The 25,694-nt window shown below is 39.4% G+C and overlaps 1 protein-coding gene across 1 annotated transcript; it reads left to right on the top strand.

Moving 5' to 3' along the window:
* Nucleotides 1-12,361: 12,361 nt before the first annotated feature.
* LOC125139909 (C-type mannose receptor 2-like) lies at nt 12,362-22,433 on the top strand. The gene is made up of 6 exons (XM_047806040.1): nt 12,362-12,398; nt 13,329-13,657; nt 14,134-14,239; nt 18,295-18,493; nt 21,755-21,927; nt 22,066-22,433. Exons 1-6 carry the CDS (start codon nt 12,362-12,364, stop codon nt 22,431-22,433), a joined length of 1,212 nt encoding a protein of 403 aa, XP_047661996.1.
* The last annotated feature ends 3,261 nt before the right edge of the window (nt 22,434-25,694 follow it).

Genomic DNA, 25,694 nt, shown 5'->3' with positions numbered 1-25,694 from the left:
GATGCTCTAGATACAGGGCGACTGTTAAGGATTGATTCAATTTCACAAATTAGTATGTGTAGACCCTCCTCATCCAAACTTTGTCTTCCAAGGAAAGCGTTTAGAATCTCTCTTACAGACCTTATAAGCCGCTCCCAAATTCCTCCAAAGTGTGAACCAGACGGAGGATTGAAATTGATTTATGATTCCAGTTGTTTTTGGCTTCCTGCAACTCACGTTGGGCACCGACAATGTTAGTACCATTGTCTGAACGTATCTTAACTACTTGTCCTCGACGTGCAATAAATCGTCTTAATCCATGAATAAGAGAGTCTGTATCAAGTGAAGATAATATTTCAAGATGAACAGCTCTTATGGTCAAACACGTGAAGATTACTCCATAACGTAAACCAGAAGCTGTCCAATACGCACCCGGACCTACAGCCAAAACAAAAGGTTATGCTTTAAAACTTGACGGGATGCTTCTATTTTAACCGGTGCAGCTTTTGCCATCTTTATGGTAGTGGTAGTGGAAACGCACAGACCAATTGCATGCGAGTTAAGTCATCCCACGTGATACCACTCAGCCAATCAAATCTGTGCATTCCTGAAGGGAGAGAAACAGACGAGTGAGACTGAGAGAGAAAAAGGGAGAGAAACAGACGAGTGAGAGAGAAAAAGAAAGAATAAACAAACAAATGACGCTCTCCAAAATAAGAAAAGTGGACAGCGAAAACATTTACTCCAGAATGGACAGACTCATTTCTGTTCCCACTTCCCACTAAACCAGTTTGTCTCATTAAAAGTGGCAATGTGAAACGCCATTATGAGACAAAACATACAGGTTTTGAACAAACATACTGTATCCACTCAAATCTGAAGACAGCGTCCCTGAGAGCTTTCCCAGGTCTGAGGAAGGTAGCCCTATACATCCTGACCATGTTTGGCTCTACATACAACTGCGAGGCAGCTTTCTCTACAATGAACATAATCAAATCTAAATATTGTTCCAGAGTCACTAATGAGTAGCTCCAGATGTGTATGAGAACGGCCCTGACTCCATTCAAGCCCAGGTTTAACAATAACCCAAGCCCAGGTTTAACCCTAACCCTAACCCAAGCCCAGGTTTAACCCTAACCCAACATTTGAACCAAATAGTCTCATTTTGGATGTATTTAAGAACAGAGGTTCTGTCTGTCCAGAATACAGAATCCTGAAGATTTATGTTCAGCTCTCTTTTCCACAACTTGTCCATACGACTTGCAAGCATAGCAGTAGTGTGCTCCAGACGAGGGATAGAGATTACTCTCAAAAGGTGTCACTCTTGCTTTACTCATTAGCAGAGTAGAATGGGCAATTCTCTGATCATTGAGAGGCAACAAATACGATACAGTGCCATAACCTTTCTCGCTGGCATCTGAAAAGTGATGTAATTGGGCAAATGTAACTTTTCCAAAATTGTCGGGCTTAAAACACCTGCGAACCTTAAATTTATCCAATTCATAAAGTTCGTCCAACTAACTTGTCCATCGCTGAATGTACACTGTTGGAATAGTGCTGTCCCATCCAATTTTCTCTCGACACAGATCTTGAAGTATAATTTTGCCATGCAAGATCACAGGTTCATGGTTCTTATTAGTATGTTGATTTTCTTGGCAGAGAGATTGAGCTGTGCAGAAAGTTGCAGAACTTCCAGAATCCAGGAATGCATAGGTGATCACCACTTTACTTCCCTTCTTAGATTTTACACATACAGGAACAACAGACAAGGCACACTTGTCTTTACCAGCCCCAGTAAGAGCACTGGATTAAAGCGAGACCAAAGCACTACCCAGTGGCTTTGATTCTTCTTTCCTAGTGTACTGAATGCTCTTTTTCTCTGATGAAGAAATATGAAGAAGACTTGGGTGCTTGAGGTGACATCTCTTACATATGCTTCTCTCCTTGTAATCATGGCTGACATGCCCTGTACATAAGCAACCGAAACAAATCCCATTCTTCTTCAGAAAATTCATCTTTTCTCCATGAGATTTTTCAGCGAGCCTTTTACAGAAGTCCAATTTGTGTTGCCCTTCACAGTAAAGACAGATTCTGTTTACAGTCTTCCCACTACAGTCCTTCACATCAGTTGCAGTGACTGTGGTGGCAAAACTGCTTCTAGATTTGGAACGAGGTAACTTTACATTCAGGTTTCTACCCCCACTAGGCAGAACATCTTGAATGTTTCCAAATACTGGATCTGTGACTATTTTCACTTGTCTTTCTATGAAATTCACAATGTCAGAAAAACAAGCTGGGTGATTACATCTCTCCTGTAAATCATATGCCACTATCCTCCATTTTTCTCAACTTATAAGGAAGTTTCGCAAGAATGACTCGCATATTGGTGGCAAGATTCAACTCATTCATGTAATGAATATTCTGCATAACATTACAACAACTTCTGAGAAACAAGCCATAATCCTGCAGAGCTTTAGCATCCTCAGACTTTGTTTTCCATAAGAGTGCCTTCTCCATGTAAGTTGAGGTTATCCTTACCTTATCCTTAGCAAAGCTTTGGCCCTTATGTACCCTTGAGAAGGAATCATGTGCTGACAGCTCCTAACAAGCTCCTTAGGTTGTCCTCTAGTGTACTGCTCCAGAAAATGTAAACAATCTGCATCACCAACTGCTTTCCTTTCCACTACATCTTCAAATGTCCGTATAAAATCATAGTAAACTAATGGATCACCATCAACGAATGAGACCTCCCTTGGTGGAAGCGAAGCCGCATTATGTTGCTGAATTAATAGGGCAGCAATTAAAAAAAAAAAAAACACTTCCTCCTTCCAAGCCATCATGTGAACTTGATCCATGTGCACCCTGCACTCTAGGTCCATGTACATGTCCATTATCATGACTAGTGCTGGGTAATGCAGAAGGTGTCTGCCTTGTATTAGATCGAACAGTATATTGTGGTTGTTGAACTGACTGAGTTGGGAAATGCATTAAATCCTCTTGGGTAGCATGAGTCTCTGAATAAGATGCAGGTGGATGTTGTGACAGTACACATGAACCTGAAGGAAAAAAATATTCCACATTAGGAATAAAAGATTCAATTCCTGGCTGTTTCTTGTTTAAAACATTGGTATGATGGCAATGATGGCAAGATAAGATGATCTCCAATAAATGGAAAAAGATGTAACTGTAAATCAAAAAGAAACGTTCAAAGGAAACGTATATCCAAAGAAATGTCCAAAAGAAATGAAACGATCAACAGAAAGTGAGCGTCCCAGCTACTCACCCCCTTCCAACCTGCATCCACACGCAAACTCACAGATTATATGCACCTGTGGACACCAAGTGACGTAACAAACGAAAAGTAAAAAATACCCACCCATTAAACCCAAATAAACAGTCTGCCCTGGATACAGAACAGGTTTCTATATTTATTGCCAAACAAGCATCTAGAGCAGCTGGATCACTGCCTGCTTTAGAAATGACAGCATTTATGACTCTAAGATTCTGTAGCTGACAGTGAGGACTGTACAGATAATCTATCGTATAAACTTTATTCACTACATGAGAGTGTACTTGGCCCTGCACCACAGAGGTCACTAAACTCTGAGACTTATTCAATTCAAGTTTATTCGTATAGCGCTTTTTACAATAGACATTGTCTCAAAACAGTTTTACAGAACATAAACATAGAGCAGAAGGTAAACATAAGGAATATTAAAAGAAAAAAATCCAGTGACGTGAGTTTAGGTGTTCATCCGGTTCAGCTGAGAATTCAACACTTCTACCATCTTCCACTTCCCCGAGGAACAGCAGCACATCACACACTAATTACTCAAACTATATAATACACACAGTAATTATTTCAAGAAAAGAAACACACAGTTTTGGGGGTTAAGGGGGGGGGGTATGTATTGTATAAGCCAAATTAGGCAGTCCTTTTAAAAAATTTTTTATAACATACCAATTACAATAAAATGGGTTTTGTTTCTTTTTATTTATTCTCCTAAAGTGAGACATTGTTGTGTATTCGCATGAAATAATAAGGCCATACACCGAGTACCAAACAGGTTTCTTTTACTGAACATTAGCAACATGTGCAACTTCACTTCTTCTCTCCTGCTACCCTTCTAGCTATCACACACTAGCTCCATCTAGTGTACATCTATTAATTAGCAATGTAATGAGAACACAACATCCCCCCCTTACTTAATTTGTTTTTCCTCAGCAGTTACAGTTGCTTAACAGTAATTTTTACTCAGATTAAGAAAAACAATTTCTACCAATGTCTATTGACAACCACATATAGCATGAATAGTTACGTGAACATCCTTTCAATTTAAAACAACAACTTGTCCAAATTCAACTTCTGTATCATTCCTTTTCACCATCACTCTCTTCTTTTTCCTACTATGGCAGTTTAAGTTACATAGTCTTTCAACCATGCTGGTTTCCTTCTACAATGCCCTTCCAACTGGTTGTTACTACGTCCAGGTGGTGCAGTAGTGGATTGTTCAGAGTGTTCAGGAACCTGAGCAAATTCTGTGTTCAGTGGTGCCAGATGAGATATGTCCCAAGTTCGTCCATCACTCAGCTCAAAACTATATGTCCCCTTCCGTCTAACAATCTGCATGGGGTTGCTGAATTTTTATTTCCCTTTTCTCACACGCACAGGTTTTCTCACCCGTACAAAATCACCTTCCTTGAGTCCCGGAGTCGTTGCATTGCGCTTTGTATCCACGTACGCTTTCATTTTCCACTGGTGTTGCATCACTTTTGTTTTCACCTTTTCCATAGCAGGATTCACATTGCCCTTTGGAAGAATTGTCAATTTCGTTCTCATTTTCCTTCCGAACATCAGCTCAAAAGGAGAAATTCCTGTAGCAGCGTGAGGTGTAGCTCGATACGTTTGTAGAAAGTCCGCAATGAACGATGTCCACTGAGCTCTCTCTCTTTCTGCAGTCAGAATCGTCTCCTTTAGTACCTTGTTCCAACGCTCCACAGCTCCATTTCCTTCCGGGTGATATATAGAAGTACGGATGTGCTTTAAATCTCTTTCTTGTAAAAATAGTTTGAACTCTGTTGACAGGAACTGAGATCCATTATCGGTAACAATCTCCAGAGGGTTACATTTTTGGCTGAACACTGAACTCAGAAAACAATTAATGGTAGATGCAGTCACATGAGGTGCAAAAGCAACCTCTGGCCATTTTGAATGGTAGTCAATCAATGTGATGGCGTATCTACAACTAGCAGGGCCAATGTCAAACGGACCCACCACGTCAATACCCAGTTTCTGCCACGGACCTACTGGATAGTCGACTGGGGTAAGTGGTGCATGTGTTGTTTTAGCAGTTTTATCATTTAAGTTGGCATGTGACACAGGTTGCAATTGTGGACTGTACCTGCGAATCCATCTTAGGCCACCAGTATAACTCCCTAAGCCGTTGCTTGGTTCTCACAATACCTTTATGGCCATCATGAGCAAGGGTGACCAAACGTGAACGTAGATTATGTGGCACAATCAGTCTGTGTGGTCCTCTTAGCACATACGAGTCCAAAATAGACAGTTCATCTCGTATTGGAAAGTAACTGAACACGTCAGGTTGCAGGGCTTTGGATGTAGTGGGCCAACCATGCTCGATATAATGACGAAGTTTGGCAAGCTCAGGACATGCGGCACTTTCAGCTGCGAACACAGCCACAGGAACAGCTGACAGAAGTGTAGTGATAGCAGCAACGGTTTCAGGTTCAGAAGTTAGAATCAATGTCATCTGTTGTAACAATTGTGGGCAAAGCAGGATCAAATAAAGCCAATGCAGGGCTCTGTGCAATCAGTTCTTTCACTTCCTGGAAACTTTTGTGTGCTTTATTATTCCATGCAAAATTAGAATTTCCTCTAAGAGCGTCTCTCATAGGCTCAACAACTGCTGCGTAGTTTGGAATGAATTTAGCATACCAAGCGGTGAGACCCAGAAATGATCTGACTGTGGACGCATCCGAAGGTAGTGGAGCATTACGTATTGCTTCCAAGTGACTGTGATCTGGCATCAATCCTTCTTTGGAGATAGTATGTCCCAGAAATGTGAGCTTCTCCTGGCGAAATGTACATTTCTTCTCATTTAAATGCAGACCTGCTTCTGTAGTTTGTGCAGCACTATTTTTAGATGAGCATCATGGCTAGTAACAGAGTCACCAAACACAATTATGTCGTCCAGATAACACTGAACACCTGTAACACCCCTGAGAATAGTAGACATCAATTTTTGAAACGCCTCTGGAGCCGATGCTAATCCGTAGCAAACTCTTTTGAAAGAGTTTAATCCGTAGCAAATCCGTAGCAAACTCTTTTGAAACGAAACAAACCATCATGTGTTATAAAGGCAGTGAGGTCCCTACTGTCCTCATGTAGTGGTACCTGATGGTAAGCATTTGCCAGATCGATTGTAGAAAACATAACAGCACCTCTCAACTGTGAAAAGAGTTCTTCAATGTGTGGAATGGGGTAGCTGTCCACAACGATTGCTTTGTTGGGCTCCCTGAGATCCACACACATTCTGATGTCACCGGATTTCTTTTGAGTAACTACGATGGGTGAAACCCAAGGCGAAGCATCCACTCTTTCAATAATATTGGCTGCTAGTAGGCGGTTCAGCTCTGTAGACACAGCATCACGTACAGCAAAAGGTAGTCTGCGTAGCTTCTGTTGCACAGGAATAAAATTTTCATGCATTTTTACTTTGTGTACAAAGTTCCTTGCACAGCCACTGGATGGCATAGCAGTATGAGACACTTGTTGCAGTCGCTGTTTGGAGGTGAGTACTTTATTTCCCGTTATGCACAGATTTAAGGAATATATTAAGTCCATACCCATAAGTGCATTTCCACTTTTCACAATATAGAATGTGGCAGGTACTGAATGTGCACCATGTCGCGCAGACGTCTTAATACATCCCAGCACTGGAAGGTCATCCTTTGAATATGTGACAAGACGCACATCTGATTGTTCCAAAGGTTGTTCAGAAAAGTATTGCTTATATATATGCTCTGGAAGCAAAGACACGGATGATCCAGTATCAACAATTAGTTCTTGCATTGTAGTACCAGCATATGTACCCATTTCAATGTCACATACAATTTTGTTTGCAGCCAACGTGTTAGTCATGTACAAAACAGTCAGTTCAGGAACTTCGATTTCTCTAACGTCCTGTCTCCGTCCAGAGCGGCACACTTTTGCAAAATGTCCCATTTTACCACATGATTTACACGTCTTATTTAAAGCAGGGCACTGCTTGGAATTTGCTAAATGGCAACTGGAATCACAGTGATAACATTTGCGTGCAGAATGGCTCTGAGTTTTACCTTGTGAGGTCCCACGCATGGTGGTTTCTTTTTTTCTAACATATAGCCGTTGAATTGGTAAGTTGGCAGGTTTTGTAAATTCACTTGCATTAGCCATGGCATTTTCCACTTGAACAGCCACTTGTACTGCTCTGTCTAACGTCAAATCCGCCTCCAGTAGTAAGCGTTCACGAATTCGACTGCTGTGTACTTTCTCTACGATTTGATCTCTTAGCATTTCATCCTCTTTGTCACCAAATGCACATAATGACACCATATCACGAAGCGCAGCAACATACTGGAGTATATTTTCGTCATGTCTTTGCTCCCTTTGACGAAATTTATGTCGCTCAGCAATGGCATTTACTTTTGGTACAAAATGCGTTCTGAGAGCAGTAAGAGCATAATCATAGGTCGTACCCGTATTAGGAAGAGTGTAGAAAATTCTCTGTGCTTCTGTGCCCAGGCAGTGAAGTAGTATAGCACGCTTGCGAGTATCAGGCCAGTCATCTCCCTCGGCATGAATCGCCAACAAGTAGTTCTCAAATATTTGCGTCCATATCCCAAACGGAACTGCAGGCTCACCCGGACACTGTAAGTATGTAGGAGGAAGATGAACCACCATCCTCGTCGCCAATTTGTTGTGTATTCGCGTGAGATAATAAGGCCATACACCGAGTACCAAACAGGTTTCTTTACATGTGCAACTTCACTTCTTTTCTCCTGCTACCCTTCTAGCTATCACACACTAGCTCCATCTAGTGTACATCTATTAATTAGCAATGTAATGAGAACACAACAGACATTAAAAGATTTAAAAGATGTAAAAATTCAACGTCAATTATCAGGGAATGTCCAGAGACACACTGCTGTGTGTGTGTTTGTGTGTGTGTGTGTGTGTGTGTACTTTTATACACACACAGCAAATAAACATTAAAACAAAAATACTAAAACACATATATATATATATATATATACATATACACGTATATATGCATATATACGTGTGTGTATATATATATATATATATATATATATATATATATATATATATATATATATATATATATATATATATATATATACACAGTGGTGTAGTCTACGTGACACGCAGGTATACGCCGTATACCCACTAGGAAATGCCAAGGATTTCCGTATACCCACTTAAAAAGCATGAGGATACGTAACAATATCGTTTTGTGACAGAACTTTCAGTCATAAATTCACCCCGCGAACACAGACTTTGGTTGCGATTGCGAATCACTAACGTTTTTGGACCATTGGGGCTTCTGTGGCCTGTGACCTGATCTGACGTCACCTACCAAGGAGGAAAATGAGTTGCTTGGCAGTGTTTTGTGGCGAAAATTTGAAATTAACTAACTAATGTAAAAGAAGATCTGAAACAAAAGCAGACACAAACTACACTCTGAGTGTTTTCGGAAGCCTGCGCCTAAAGCTACAGCAGCTTCGGGTGACATTTCACCCACAGCCCGAATACAAATGTATTTGGAAAGCTTTGTAAACTACCAGTTCATTCAGTTCATAATATTCTGCAATGAAAGAGTTTTGGTGATAGAACTGAACAAATGTTTATTGTTCACTCTTAAATGTAATTGAAAATTGACAGCTGATAAAACCTGTGCTCCAGGTCCCATATTCATATAACATTTAAGGCTAAATGTAGCTCTTAAAGGTACAGTTCACCCAAAAATGATAATTGTGTTATTTCCTCACACTCAATTTGTTCCAAAACTGTATGTTTCTTTCTTCTGTTTAACACAAAAGATGATATTTTGAAAAATGTTGGTAATCAGACAGTTGGCAGCACCCACTGACTTTCATAGTCTATATTTTTTCCTACTGTGAAAGTCAATGGGTGCTGCCAACTGTCTGATTACATTTAGCCTTAAATGTTATATGAATATGGGACATGGAGCACAGGTTTTTATCAGCTCTGTCTTTTGTTGCTTACAATAAATTGGAATGTTGATAACACATAAGCAGTCTTTAATAATGCTCTCAATTACATGTAGATGCATAATTTACGCATTAGTGAGTGTGGTGGTGCATATGGGGTGTCGCTCTAGGATGGGTGCGTATGAGGCTGGGAGGGGGAAAAAAATCACAGTATACTCACTACAAAAAATTAGACTACACCACTGTGTATATATATATATATATATATATATATATATATATATATATATATATATATATATATGCTGATATATATATACATTTTGGGTGCTGCGGCTTATTAAATATATGAGGGGGATTGACAGTCATGTTTAGCTTCTTCCATTTTCTAATGATTGCTCCAACAGTGGACCTTTTTTCACCAAGCTGCTTGGCAATTTCCCCGTAGCCCTTTCCAGCCTTTTGGAGGTGTACAATTTTGTCTCTAGTGTCTTTGGACAGCTCTTTAGTCTTGGCCATGTTAGTAGTTGGATTCTTACTGATTGTATGGAGTGGACAGGTGTCTTTATAGGGCTAACGACCTCAAACAGGTGCATCTAATTTAGGATAATAAATGGAGTGGAGGTGGACATTTTAAAGGCAGACTAACAGGTCTTTGAGGGTCAGAATTCTAGCTGATAGACAGGTGTTCAAATACGTATTCACAGCTGTATCATATAAATAAATAGTTCATATCATATATTGTGATTTCTGGATTTTATTTTTTTAGATTATGTCTCTCACAGTGGACATGCACCTACGATGACAATTTCAGACCCCTCCATGATTTCCAAGTGGGAGAACTTGTAAAATAGCAGGGTGTTCAAATACTTATTTTCCTCAATGTATATATATATGTGTCTGTGTGTGTGTGTGTGTGTGTGTGTGTGTGTGTGTGTGTGTGTGTGTGTGTGTGTGTGTATTCAAATGTGAGTTTGCAGAGCAAAGAACTGACTCCTGGATACACAAAGCTACTTAAAATCTACTGTAAGAGGGGAAAAAAAGCATAATATCAGGGTTCTGCTATGAAAATGTAGCTTGTGTCTGTGTAAAAGTCTAAAACTTTAAAAGCAACCTTTTTTTAAACTTGCACTTTCCTACTGGCCTATACGATATAAATCACGATACTCTACAATTATCATTACTGTGGAAAGTTAAAGCTGTGAAAGGATGTGATGGGATTGTGATTGTATTTGAACTGACATCTAAACCTGTGATGATCCACACTGCACTAATACATTTCATCTTAAACCATTGAGATGCTCAACACTCCTGCGCCTCATCTCCATACACCTTCCTCTGCATCGTCTGCCACAAAGCTACTGTAAGTCACTGACTGTGTTCACATTCTCCTTTCTGGTGTAAATCCTGGAAACTCCACAAACACGTGCTGATATCACGGCTCTATGCCGTGACTGACTCTGTGACTGACTCTGACTGCTGTGATTTAAAATGACTTTAATAAGAGCCCTAAGATGCGCTTTGTTAAACTGGTCTGAAACTAAAGTGGACGTGAATGGAGCTCGACTGCATGTCATCTATCAGCACGACTATCAGCACACGTACATCTGTAACCATGTGACCAAGGGGACTGGATGTAAGTGATAAACACATAGGATTGACAGAATAAATCAAATCAAAGGAGATGCTTATTTACACACCTTGTCAAATTTCAAACCCCATAGTGCAGTGCGCACAGCGCTAATTATAAAAGTATAGGGGCTGAAATCACAAGGTGTGTGTGGGCCACATTGTGAGGATGTCACAACACGCACTTTTGCATTTGGTTTGCAAACATTTCCTCTTCCACCCAAAAAAACAAGCAAAAATAAAAAAGAACCCACAGGCAGCCAGACCGATGTTGTCTCATCTATAAAAGAAGGCATGGCTTACGTGTTAGAAAAAGGTGTGAAAGTAAAGGCGAGAGAGTGATAACACACTCATCAGCACTTTGGCCGTTTAATGCTCAAGATTGTTACTCTTTAATGTAGTAAATTATTATTTAAGTGCATTTTGATTTAATGTCCTGCTAACTGAGTTAACAGCAGTTCACTCGATCAGTGTGGCTCTTCCTGCTTCCTGAGCATCACCTCCACACCATTTAATCAGGTGTGTGAAGAAAAATGCTGTCATATTTTTGAACCATCAGCAAAAACTCCTCTTGACATTATCTTAATCCTCTTGCAACAAGAATCCTTTGTGAAGAAAGCACTGCACTTTGCTCAGGAACACATTCCAGGGCTCTCAAGTGTTGAAGACAGGCAAGCGTGACATCTCCAAACGAAATACGATGTGTGGCAGGAGAGTGTGACAAAAGACTGAAAGGAGTGACTGTCACTCTCATTGCATGACACTTGACAGCCCTGCATTCACTGCAACGAACTGCACGTTTCACAGCCATGGCTACAGACATGACGTGTCTGAGGAAGCATCAGCTCTCCTACTGTCAACAATTCCACTATCTGTCTGAGTGCTGGACTCCTACACACTAGCACAAGACACTGAGACTGGCTAATGTTAGCGATAACTCTAATGTTGACTACTGATTAGCTTCTCAATACAGCTATTATTATGTTATGGTCAGTGTTATAGATTGAACTGAGTGCTTTGTCTGTATGATAACAGATCATTTAGCCAGTACTGCTAAAAATAGAGATTTTACATAAAGAAGTGTAAATGTACACTGTTTATAGTTTGATTCACACATATGTTTTAACCCTCACATATTTGTTTATCAGTCATCATCTAAATTCATCACGACATCACCAAAGTGACGGACGTTAAAGACGGTTGAGTTAAACGTTAAGCTTCCATTCAGCAGCGAGCAGCTCATCAGGTAAAACTGCAGCATTTTACCTGGATCTGTTCACCTGATCTCTTTCTCACTGATTCACACACACACGGCTTTTATCATTTACACTTCACACACAAAGACACAGTGAGCTGCTCTCTGACAAAAAGCCCTTCTTGTGTGTACAGGGAATTATTTATTATTATTATTATTATTATTATTATTATTATTATTATTATTATTATTATTATGTTGGATTTTTAACACACAGGGCATCACCTCAGCACTGCTGTCACCATGGTAACTCTGGCAGTCCTGGCTTTCCTGCTCTCAGGTAATTGTTTTATTATAATTAATAAGCGTTGTTAAAATATTTGAGATTTAATAATTGTTGTATATTTTGAACTGTGAAAATATTCAGAGTGAAAGTTTCATCATTTTAAACAGTATGTGTGAGACTATGTGATTACAGAATGAAAGACCCTGACATCTGTTTTAATAAATAAACTCTTCACAGTTATTGCTGCTTTATGATGGATAGAAATAATAAAGTCAGTGGCTGTGATGATGTGGTCAGGATGATATTTATCCTATATATCGAACTGTTTACTACGTGACTGAGTTTGGTAGCTCAGCACAGAGGAGATTGGACAAAAAAGTGAACCATTCAAATTAAACACTACAGATTACTGAGAAAGTATTTTAAAAGTATTTAAGTATCTCATTGTCAACAGAATTGCAAGTCTGTGTGTCTCTGTGTATGATTTTAGTTATTTGTTAAACAAAATACAATGAAATGTGTTTATTTATTGTTTAATCAGTACGAAAGCTGCAGTTTTTCCTGCAGTGTATCGAGCTCCAATCAGTAGCCAGGATAAAGCTGCAAAATCTCTCTCTCTCTCTCTCTCTCTCTCTCTCTCTCTCTCTCTCTCTCTCTCTCTCTCTCTCTCTCTCTCTCTCTCTCTCTGTGTGTGTGTGTGTGTGTGTGTGTGTGTGTGTGTGTGTGTGTGTGTGTGTGTGTGTGTTGGGCTGTGAGAAAGAGAGAAACACATTCACGTTTACATGTTATTTTATTTGTAAGTAAATATTCAAAATCTACTTTAAATCTAATTTCAAAGCTACTGTGCTGTTATGAAGGCTGATGGTTCATGGGAAAGTCTGCAGTGCACAGAGACTAAACATTTCATATGCTGTGAACAAGGTAACTCAAGGTGACTTCATTACAGCATAACTATGAAATATAAATGTAATATAGATAAATAAGATGACATTTTTATTTTTGCACTTTCCACAGATGCTTCCTCACAGACTCGTAATTATCATCTAATCCTTGAGAATAAGACCTGGTATGAAGCTCAGCATTACTGTAGACAGAGATACACTGACCTGGTCAGCATCAGAGATCAGCAGCACAATGAAGAGGTGATGATTAAAGGGTTAAACAGCAGCACACCCTTCTGGATCGGCCTGCTGTGTGATGACTGGCAGTGGGTTGATGGAGGAATCTCTGCCTATAGAAACTGGGAGAGCAATCAACCTCTACCACAAGACAACAGTGAGGCTCAGTACAAAGCTCTGTGTCACATCAGATGTTCTCCATGAACCCACTATACATACATTTTATATATTTACCAATCTTTTTTTTAAAAAAAACAATTATTTGCATATGTAATTATCAGGGCTCTCAAGTTTTAAAGACAGGCAAGCGTCATCTAACCATAAAAAAACAAAAATAAATAAATAAAAATAATAGGGGAGTTGTTGTGTTTGGTAAGGATCGCTGACCGCAATTTAACCAAATACAAAGTAATTGTTTAGTTATTATTTTAAAATAATAAAAAAATATTATTAATTAAAGAACAGTAGTGTTTATTCAAGGTTTTTATGTTGGTAATATAAGATTAAAAATATTAAAACAGTAAACATTTCACAATAACTTTCATTAATGTATGAAACAACTTTACTTCAGTTTACACACGACTCGAAGTTCAGTGGAGTCCATCACATAATCTGGTGCTGCGTCTGCAGTGTGTGTGTCAGCTTCGCTCTGTCTCTGTATGTCCTCGCAGGTCAGCGGACCAGAGGACACCTTCAGCTCAGAGAGACGGTTTGGTCCAAGCCCCACCCACAGAGACCCTGGAGGGACACGTCTCCTCATGACCTCAGACTCTAACTGTTCCTGTTCATCTTGAGAATCGATGATCAGAATTCCAGCTCTGTTCCCTTTATCACAGTAATCCAGCGCTTTCTCCCAGCTCTAGTCATCATACAGAAGATTGCTGAGATGATTTTACTGTTCAGGAAGTCGACACTTACTGTAGTAGCACAAAGCAGGATATGAATTATTGCATAGCCATGAGTACCATCTCAATCCACTCAGTACTACACAGTTGTATGGTGATGGATAAGGTTCACAGCTCTGCCAATGCCAGTTTCTATAGGCAGAGATTCTTCCATCAATCCACTGCCAGTCATCACACAGCAGGCCGATCCAGAAGGGTGTGGTGCTGTTTAACCCTTTAATCATCACCTCTTCATTGTGCTGCTGATCTCTGATGCTGACCAGGTCAGTGTATCTCTGTCTACAGTAACGCTGAGCTTCATACCAGGTCTTATTCTCAAGGATAAGATGATAATTACGAGTCGGTGAGGTAGCATCTAAAGACATAAAAGAATACACAGCCTGTCAGACAGAAATATTACAATAAGTACAGATCTACATCATAAATGTATAATAGGCCAAAAGTTACCTTGTTCATAGCACATGAAATGTCTTGTCACTGTGCACTGAAGACTTTCCCATGAACCATCGGCCTTCATAGTAGCACAGCAGCTCGATGTCCCACAATCCCTTGTCAGATTTCTGTATGTTACAGGATCACCATTAGACCATTTCTCACTTAAATTATTGCGAGAGAGTCCGATCCAGCCAGAACCCACACCAGCCTTTATCACCAGCTTAGCAAGTTCAGTGTTGTCTTCATCAGAGTACACAGTGACGAGGTCGGTGTAATTATCTCTGCAAGCTTGTCGAGCCTCAGTCTGATTCATGCGACGAAATGAAATGAAGTGAGGTGACTGTGGACTGGAGATATAGAAGCTGTGGAAGAAAATCAAGACAGACACCCTTATCCAGAGTGACTTACATTTTTATTACATTTTAAATCAAGGGTTAAGGGCTTTGCTCAGGGGCTCAGCACAAGGCAATTTGGTGGACCTGGGATTCAAGCTCATGACCTTTCGATGTTCTACATCTTATCCACTAGACTACAACGCTAGTTCTTGTGATCTGTAAAAATTTTGGATGGATGAGGGTCCCCCCAAATAGTGGCAGCATTTCTGCAAGGCCTATTTCATAGCAAGTAGCTATCTGTTGCTAAAGTAAAGGTTTATGGAAAAGAAGGCTGCAGAGTGGCACTTGGGCTCCTCTCCAAACCTCAGTGTCATGTTTCTGAGGCTCGAACGATCAGGGACTTTAAAAAAGCTATCTTTAAAAAAGCTTATCTAAAGCTAAAAAAGTCTTATGAACTATTAAGAATGTTTACTTGTTGAGGAGTTCAAACAAGAGTTTTGGTCTTTGTCCATAAATCCATTTCTGGACTGATGATATATCCTAAGAATCTCCTCTTTAACACAGAGACTTTCAACTTAAACTAAACATTACTTAATCATTTAAATCTAAATATAATTTATTTACTTATACAAAAAGAAGGAGAACTGGCACAGTTACCATGGTGATGCCAATGAGGAGGTGTGTTATTGGTGCCTGTGTGATTAAGGAACAAAACTGCATTAATAATAATAACAATACTACTACTACTACTACTACTATTACTGTACTATTACTACTACTGCTACTACTACTGCTACTACTACTACTACTACTACTACAACGAAGACCCTTGTGCTCAGTATGACATGGTAGGAGATAAACAGCACCTGTAATTACATTTATTCAAGACATACTGTTGGGGTGTTATAACCCTGGCAAGCAGTTTATCTATAATTGTCATAAAATGTGTCAAGAATGTACACACAGCATCATTTACTCACAAGTATCCCAGAAGTAAAAAGTGTGAATGTGCAGATAATGAATCAGTGATATGAGAAAGAGATCAGGTGAACAGATCCAGGTAAAGCGCTGCATTCTTACCTGATGAGCTGCTCGCTGCTGAATGGAGGCTTAATGTTCACATCGAACCCCTTTAATGTCCGTCACTGTGGTGATGTCACATGATAAAGATGGATGAGAACTGATAAACAAATATGTGGAGGTTGATACAGGAGAAAGATCTGCTTTGATAATGAGTCACATAAAGCTCGAGCACACAACAGTATTGTTCTAACTAACAATGGTGCACACACATGCTAGAGGGATAAATAAAGGTGAATCTTTTTAAAGTAAAAAAACTGAGAGAAAACAGAACTGAAAAAGTAAATGTGAGTGAGATTTGGATTGGTTTGGAGCATAATGTTTGATAGAATGTGTGTAACTCCTAACTCCTAACCAGCAGAAGCACTGAGATCTTCAACAAACTCCCAGTGTGACTGTACATGTAGTATGTGATGTAAATACTGTCACACACGTATGTTTGTAAATACTGTCACACACTATGTTTACACACACGTAAACATAGTGGAGTTGTGGACAGTAGGAGAGCTGATGGTTCCTCAGACACGTCATGTCTGTAGTCGTGGCTGTGAAACGTGCAGCTCGTTGCAGTGAATGCGTTCCTGAGCAAAGTGCAGTGCTTTCTTCATAAAGGATTCCCTTTCCAAGAGGATAAAGATAATGTCAAGAGGAGTTTTTGCTGATGGTTCAAAAATATGACAGCCTTTTTCTCCACACACCTGATTAAATGGTGTGGAGGTGATGCTCAGGAAGCAGGAAGAGCCACACTGATCGAGTGAACTGATGTTAACTCAGTTAGTGGGACATTAAATCAAAATGCTTTCTAGGCAAACTGTGCACCTGAAGTCTACAAGGATGTTGGCTTGATCACTCATCTGGTATGAAACAGAGAAACAGAATGGTTCTGTAGATGAACCAATGGACAGGAGAATACTAAAAACACAACTACATTCAATTCGGTTCTGTTCAGTAAATTGTGTACAGATTTTGTCTGAAAGCAAGTGGAGCTGGACTTTAATCTGGGTCTAGACATTACACGTCTATCTCCTCAAACATAACTAATAAAAGTTCTGAATTATTCAACCACTGAGTTATTCCCACTGAATCCTGTACTGTATTAAGAAGATACAGTATGACCCTTTGTTCTGCTCGATAATACCTCCAATAATCCAAGAAACGCATAAAGTCTGTTACAAAACATATAAATGTTGATTATTTCTTCAGCAGAGATCTAACATACAGGAAATGAAGTTATAGAGAAAACTGAAGCTGCAGAACAAACCACATGCAAATGTTTCTGGATGAAAGCAGATGAACTGATGGAGAGAGAATATCATAAACACAGAGGGATTTACATCATGGAAATCAGACATCAAGCAACATCACACATGACTGCTATATTGTTACTATTTCTCTTCATGTTAAGGCTCATGTTCATATTATTGAACATAGTCTTTCTTTGTGCCACAGGTTTCATCTGACGTCTCAGTCGTGCTCATGTGAATGTAAAAATCTTGTGCAGTTTTCACACGATGTGCAACTTTAATCTCATCCAGATGCCATACTGTATGTGGGCAAGATTTCGACAGAACTGACTAAAACAAAAAAAAAAAAAACAGAACTTGACCGATTCTCCCAATATCCATATCTGTATTAATAATAGTTTAGACCACTGATTACATCGCTTACTGATTTTTTAATGCACCGAATTAATAATGTTAAATGATAGGAAATTTTCAGGAACCACTGTGGAATTTCTGCAGTGTTGTATCAGGACAAGGGACAGTGGGGTTTATTTTTTCTTTCTTACTTTAGACCTGTATAAGAACCGAGCCTTAACCTGTGTGATGACATTATTACAGCTCGCACACATTCAGGTTGGACTCATCTGGAGATTATAAATAAAAATTATTCCTTACTTTTCTAGCCTCTGATAAAACAGAAGTTGCAGCACAAACCACATGCAAATGTTAAAATGCAGACAGGACAGTTAATAAAACTCTCTGTCCTGTTTTATTTCTTCATCACTTCTGTGGAATTTATCAGGACAAGGGACAGTGTTGTTTATGATGATATTTATGTTTAATAATTAATCCAGTCTGCAGCGACCATAACGCCATGACGCAGGGGCACTTCATCTTTTACCTGAAGAAGGTTAAACCTTTCTTCCTTTTTTCTGTAAATGATGCACATATCAGCTCATCAGCTCCTGTTGACCTTGAACACGTGATCATGTGGATGTTAAAGGGGTTCGAATTGACCGTTAAGCCTCCATTCAGCAGCGAGCAGCTCATCAGGTAAGACTGCAGCACTTTACCTGGATCTGTTCACCTGATCTCTTTCTCACTGATTCACACACGGCTTTTATCATTTACACTTCACACAAACACACAGCGAGCTGCTCTCTGACAAAAAACCCTTCTTCTGTGTACAGGGCATTTTATCATTATTATTATTATTATTATTATTATTGTTATTATTATTATTATTATTATCATCATCTGATTTTGGATTTTTTTTAACACACAGGGCATCACCTCAGCACTGCTGTCACCATGGTAACCATGTCAGTCCTATTTCTTCTGTTCTCAGGTAATTGTTTTATTATAATTAATAAGCGTTGTTAAAATATTTCAGATGTAATGATTGTTGTACATTTTGAACTGTGAAAATATTCAGAGTGAAAGTCTCATCATTTTAAACAGTATGTGTGAGACTATCTGATTACAGAATGAAAGACCCTGACATCTGTTTTAATAAATAAACTCTTCACAGTTATTGCTGCTTTATGATGGATAGAAATAATAAAGTCAGTGGCTATGATGATGTGGTCAGGATGATATTTATCCTATATATCGAACTGTTTACTACGTGACTGAGTTTGGTAGCTCAGCACAGAGGAGACTGGACAAAAAAGTGAACCATTCAAATTAAACACCACAGATTACTGAGAAAGTATTTTAAAAGTATTTAAGTATCTCATTGTTGACAGAATTGTGTATGATTTTATACATTCACCTGGAAATGTTTTTCTCTGTTTGAGGCTGAGGAAAGTGCTGTTGTTTATGAGACTCATGTCAATTTATAGCCACACCCTCAATGCTGCTTAACTCCGCCCCTACTCAGGCTGTAGCAGCTGTGAGCACAACCTTATACATCAGCAAACAAAACATAATAAAAGAAACACATTATTTTTGTGATGCCCATACAGTGGGGCTTGAAAGTTTGGGCACCCCAGGTAAAAATTTGTATTAATGTGCATAAAGAAGCCAAGAAAAGATGGGAAAATCTCCAAAAGGCATCAAATTACAGATTAAACGTTCCTATAATTTGTCAAAAAAAGTTAGATTTATTTCCATTATTTACACTTTCAAAATAAGAAAAAACAAAAAAATGGTGTCTGCAAAAGTTTGGGAACCCTGCAAAGTTTATAGCATGCACCACCCCCTTTGAAAAGCTGAGACCTGACAGTGTCATGGATTGTCAATCTCAAAGGTTTTAAAAGCCCACTCATCTGACTTTTCCCCAACAAACAGCACCATGGGTTCTTATAAGCAGTTGTCTAAAAAACTGAAACTAAAAATAGTTGACGCTCACAAAGCAGGAGAAGGCTATAAGAAGATAGCAAAGCATTTTCAGATGCCAATGTCCTCTGTTCGGAATGTAATTAAGAAATGGCAGTCATCAGGAACATTGGAAGTTAAAGCAAGATCTGGAAGACCAAGAAAAATATCAGACAGGACAGCTCGCAGGATTGTGAGAAAAGCAAGTCAAAACCCACATTTGACTGCACGATCCCTCCAGAAAGATCTGGCAGACACTGGAGTTGTGGTACACCATTCCACTATAAAGAGATACTTTTACAAATTTTGGAAACAATTTCTGTGGACCGATGAGTTTAAAATGGAACTTGTTGGCCGGAATGAGCAAAGGTCACATTTGGAGAAGAAAGGGCACAGAACTTAATGAAAAGAACCTCTGTCCAACTGTTAAGCATGGGGGTGGATAAATCATGCTTTGGGGTTGTATTGCAGCCAGTGGCACAGGGAACATTTCACGAGTAGAAGGAAAAATGTATTCAATCAAATTTTAGCAAATTTTGGACGCTAACTTGATGCCATCTGTGAAGAAGCCAAAGTTAAAGATAGGATGGCTTCTACAAATGGATAATGATCCTAAACACACCTCAAAATCCACGGTGGATTACATCAAGAGGCATAAACTAAAGGTTTTGCAATGGCCTTCACAATCTCCTGACCTCAACATAATTGAAAATCTTTTTTTCTTTTTTTTAAGGATATACCTTAAAAGAGCAGTGCATGACAGACAGCCCAGAAATCTCAAACAACTGGAAGACTTTTGTAAGGAAGAATGGGAATTTTTTTTTGCACATTAATACAAATTTTTACCTGGGGTGCCCAAACTTTCGAGCCACACTGTAGATATATACACTAGATGTCGCCTTGGGTACGGCAGTACATTGGAACGAATGCGTCAATTGAGCCGCCATCTTGGTACAGGGGACCCCCTCCTCTTAATGCATCAGCGTCAATGTTGGCAAAGAAATAAAATCACCATAAATCGTCATGAATGCAATTTTCTATTTTTTTTGGTTCGTTCCAAAGGGTCAGACATGTATTTATCCAGAGGGCTCTTTGAGTCCAGAGACAATTTAGGGTTTTGATATTAAGATAATCTACTTTTTCAAAATATAATGCATAGTGCTAGTAGGTGCAAGTTTATTATTTACATTATTCCCCTTGAGTAAACATTAAATGAACAATCACTACTTACCTTATAGCCCTACTGCATGCAACACTGCTACAATGGTGTGACTACACATGTTAATTTAAACATTTAAATTGTATCGGTTTATTAAATATGATACACAAAGCAATTTGCAGGTGGAAGCAAATCACAAATTTGAGAGGAACATAATGTGAAAGGACCCCAAGGCAACATCTCGTATAGCCTTGGGGTTTCTAAAAATGCCAAAACCGCCACCATCTTGGTACAGGTGCCGGACTTCTGTGCTGCGTTTGGATGTTCAGCTGAACGAGATATAAAAGCCAGACAGCAAGGGATTACATTTCACAAGTGAGAATGTGTTTTATGGTACTGAATGTTAGGAAATTATATTTCTTGTTACGTTGGTTTGTTTCAGTCCTTGGTTAACGACCGCAGATAATCCATGCTAGTTACCCTATTATTATTATTATTATGATTATTTGTTTTGTACTTGTACCAGCGACTGAGCTCCGAGGACTCACACTGCCACCTGCTGGTGATGAGAGGTTTAGTTTTACTGCTCAGTCTACAGGAGCAGACAAAGAAGAACTACAGACTATTTCTGAAGCTGTTGAACATTATTCTTAAGAAAGTTATGGTTAATACAGCATTCATTTGCTCTTTGGAATGGTTAGGTGTTATTTAAGCAGGTAATATAAAATAAAAAATTATGTGATGGGCAAATGGTTTAATGGTCTAATGGTGATCCTGTAACATACAGAAATATGACAGGAGATTGTGGGACATCAAGCTACTGTGCTACTGTGAAGGCTACACCACACCCTGCTGTGTGATAACTGGCAGTGGAGTGACGGAGGAATCTCTGCCTACAGAAACTGGGAGCGCAATCAACCTCAACCACAAGAAAACTGTGCAGCAGTGAGAGGAGAGAGATGGTACTCAGTCCCTTGCAGTAATCATCAATCTGCTTTGTGCTACAACAGTAAGTGTCGACTTCCTGAAGAGTAAAATCATCTCAGCAATCTTCTGTATGATGACTAGAACACAGCTGGTGTGAGTCTCTGTCTCTGATATCACTCTAAACAATCCTCCTCCTTTTGGTGTTTTGTGTCTCTATCAGATTACATCCATGTGAGTGAAGAGGCTCTGAGCTGGGAGAAAGCGCTGGATTACTGTGATAAAGGGAACAGAGCTGGATTGTTGCAGATTGAGTCTGAACATGACCAGACTGATCTGGAGAATGAGCTCAGAAGGAGGCGTGTCTCTGAGCCTGTGTGGGTGGGGCTTAGACAGAGCCAGCTCTTCGGGTTCTGGATTTGGCCTGATGGGAAAGCTGTGTTTCCGTACTCCAACTGGGATGAAGGGAAACAGCCTGAGCATCAACTCTCTCAGCACTGCGGTGCCGTCGTTCCACAGAGCTACAGCTGGAAAGACATGAACTGTGAGGCTCAGTACAAAGCTCTGTGTCACATCAGATGTTCTCCATGAACCCACTTATACGTTCATTTTATATATTTATCAATAACTGTTTTTTTGTAATTATGTGTGTGTGTATACACATTTTCCTATCGCATATGTAATTATTCATTTAAAGCTTAGAGACTACATGGTTAATTGTGGGAAAATTTTATAACTACACTGATAGAAATATGAATTTTTTTTATTTTTAAATTGAGAAATACATCAACTGCATTTACATTTCTAACCATTTTAAACATTATATATTCATCTACATGTGAAACTCATGCAGGGTTTGATTAAAAAAACTTTTTGCTTTTTAAAAGAAATACTGAAATAAATATTTTAAGATTTAAATTTTTGAAGCCATCTTGAATTTTCACTAAAGGTTGTAAACATCTAAAGCTAATAATTTTCATATCTTAGATAAAATGTTGACAAATCTATAGATAGTCAAATACAATGAGATAAGTCACAAAAACTATTGCCACTTAAATCCCACATACAAACACCACACTCCCTGTAGCAGCAACCAGTAGCCGCTAAGAGGCTGAGTAGAGGGAGTTAAAGATGACGCGTTTCAGTTGCATACAGGTGGTTTATTTAGAAGTCAGATTATAATGTTTAGCAGAATGATGGCAAGATAAGATGATCTCCAATAAATGGAAAAAGAAGTAACTGTAAATCAAAAAGAAACGTTCAAAGGAAACGTATATCCAAAGAAACGTCCAAAAGAAACGAAACGGTCAACAGAAAGTGAGCGTCCCAGCTACTCACCCCCTTCCAACCTGCATCCACACTCACAGATTATATGCAACTGTGGACACCAATTGAAGTAACAAACGAAAAGTGGCAATTTCAAAATAAAAAGTCATCAAAACCTTACCGGGCACTTACACACCAGCCCCTGATTATTACACCCAGAAAAAAGGTAATAATCATAATACAATACAATCACAGCAGACTACACAATGAAGATTTATCTGTACACATGAAATCATTAAATCTTATTTTACAGACACACAATGTATACACAAATGTGCATGTGTGCGTGTGTGGGTGTAAATGTCCAGTTCTTCAATGTATGAACAATAACTGTAATTGAAAAGAACATGCGACCCAATCCAACTAAGCCTTCAGAATGTCATTTGAGAGCTCTCAGTTTAGGTAAACAGTCATTAAACAACTAAAAGTTATCAGTTTCGAGAAGGCAAATTTTAGTAATAGGTCTGGAGAGTGTGTGTGCCCTGCGATGGGTTTGCACTCCGTCCAGGGTGTATCCTGCCTTTATGCCCGATGACGCCTGAGATAGGCACAGGATCCCCGTGACCCGAGGTAGTTCGGATAAAGCGGTAGAAAATGAGTGAGTGAGTGAGGTAGGTCTCTTGGTCTTGATTTTTACTTGACGTATCAATCCCTTTATATCTTGTATGACATGAATAATTTTGCCGTATCATCATCATCATATCATTTGCAGTATCATCCACTACAAGCACAATATCACCCACTTGAAAATTGCGTTTCTTCACCAGTCACTTCTGGTGTTCTTGTAGTTCCAGTAGATACTCCCTGATCCACCTTTTCCAAAATAGATCCGCCATGTACTGGACCTGTCGCCACCTTCGACGTGAATACAAATCATCCTTCTCAAACAGTCCAGGTGGTAAAGATGGCTGAGTCTTCAGCAAAAGGAGATGGTTAGGAGTAAGGGCTTCCAAATCATTAACATCCATTGATGCTCTAGATATAGGGCGATTGTTACGGATTGATTCAATTTCACAAATTAGTGTGTGTAGACCCTCCTCATCCAAACTTTGTCTTCCAAGGATAGCGTTTAGAATCTCTCTTACAGACCTTATAAGCCGTTCCCAAATTCCTCCAAAGTGTGAACCAGACGGAGGATTGAAACTGATTTATGATTCCAGTTGTTTTTGGCTTCCTGCAACTCACGTTGGGCACCGACAAAGTTAGTACCATTGTCTGAACGTATCTTGACTACTTGTCCTCGACGTGCAATAAATCGTCTTAATCCATGAATAAGAGAGTCTGTATCAAGTGAAGATAATATTTCAAGATGAACAGCTCTTATGGTCAAACACGTGAAGATTACTCCATAACGTAAACCAGAAGCTGTCCAATACGCACCCGGACCTACAGCCAAAACAAAAGGTTATGCTTTAAAACTTGACGGGATGCTTCTATTTTAACCGGTGCAGCTTTTGCCATCTTTATGGTAGTGGTAGTGGAAACGCACAGACCAATTGCATGCGAGTTAAGTCATCCCACGTGATACCACTCAGCCAATCAAATCTGTGCATTCCTGAAGGGAGAGAAACAGACGAGTGAGACTGAGAGAGAGAAAGGGAGAGAAACAGATGAGTGAGAGAGAAAAAGAAAGAATAAAGAACAAATGACGCTCTCCAAAATAAGAAAAGTGGACAGTGAAAACATTTACTCCAGAATGGACAGACTCATTTCTGTTCCCACTTCCCACTAAACCAGTTTGTCTCATTAAAAGTGGCAATGTGAAACGCCATTATGAGACAAAACATACAGGTTTTGAACAAACATACTGTATCCTCTCAAATCTGAAGACAGCGTCCCTGAGAGCTTTCCCAGGTCTGAGGAAAGTAGCCCTATACATCCTGACCATGTTTGGCTCTACATACAACTGCGAGGCAGCTTTCTCTACAATGAACATAATCAAATCTAAATATTGTTCCAGGGTCACTAATGAGTAGCTCCAGATGTGTATGAGAACGGCCGGACTCCATTCAAGCCCAGGTTTAACCCTAACCCAAGCCCAGGTTTAACCCTAACCCAAGCCCAGGTTTAACCCTAACCCAACATTTGAACCTAATAGTCTCATTTTGGATGTATTTAAGAACAGAGGTGCTGTCTGTCCAGAATACAGAATCCTGAAGATTTATGTTCAGCTCTCTTTTCCACAACTTGTCCATACGACTTGCAAGCGTAGCAGCAGTGAGCTCCAGACGAGGGATAGAGATTACTCTCAAAAGGTGTCACTCTTGCTTTACTCATTAGCAGAGTAGAATGGGCAATTCTCTGATCATTGTGAAGCAACAAATACGATACAGTGCCATAACCTCTCTCGCTGGCATCTGAAAAGTGATGTAATTGGGCAAATGTAACTTTTCCAAAATTGTCGGGCTTAAAACACCTGCGAACCTTAAATTTATCCAATTCATAAAGTTCGTCCAACTAACTTGTCCATCGCTGAATGTACACTGTTGGAATAGTGCTGTCCCATCCAATTTTCTCTCGACACAG

The sequence above is a fragment of the Tachysurus fulvidraco genome, chromosome 22 (genome assembly GCF_022655615.1).
Source record: "Tachysurus fulvidraco isolate hzauxx_2018 chromosome 22, HZAU_PFXX_2.0, whole genome shotgun sequence".
Classification (NCBI taxonomy): Eukaryota; Metazoa; Chordata; class Actinopteri; order Siluriformes; family Bagridae; genus Tachysurus; species Tachysurus fulvidraco.
The sequence above is the reverse complement of the archived record's forward strand: the minus strand, read 5'-3'. Positions and strand labels throughout refer to the sequence as shown.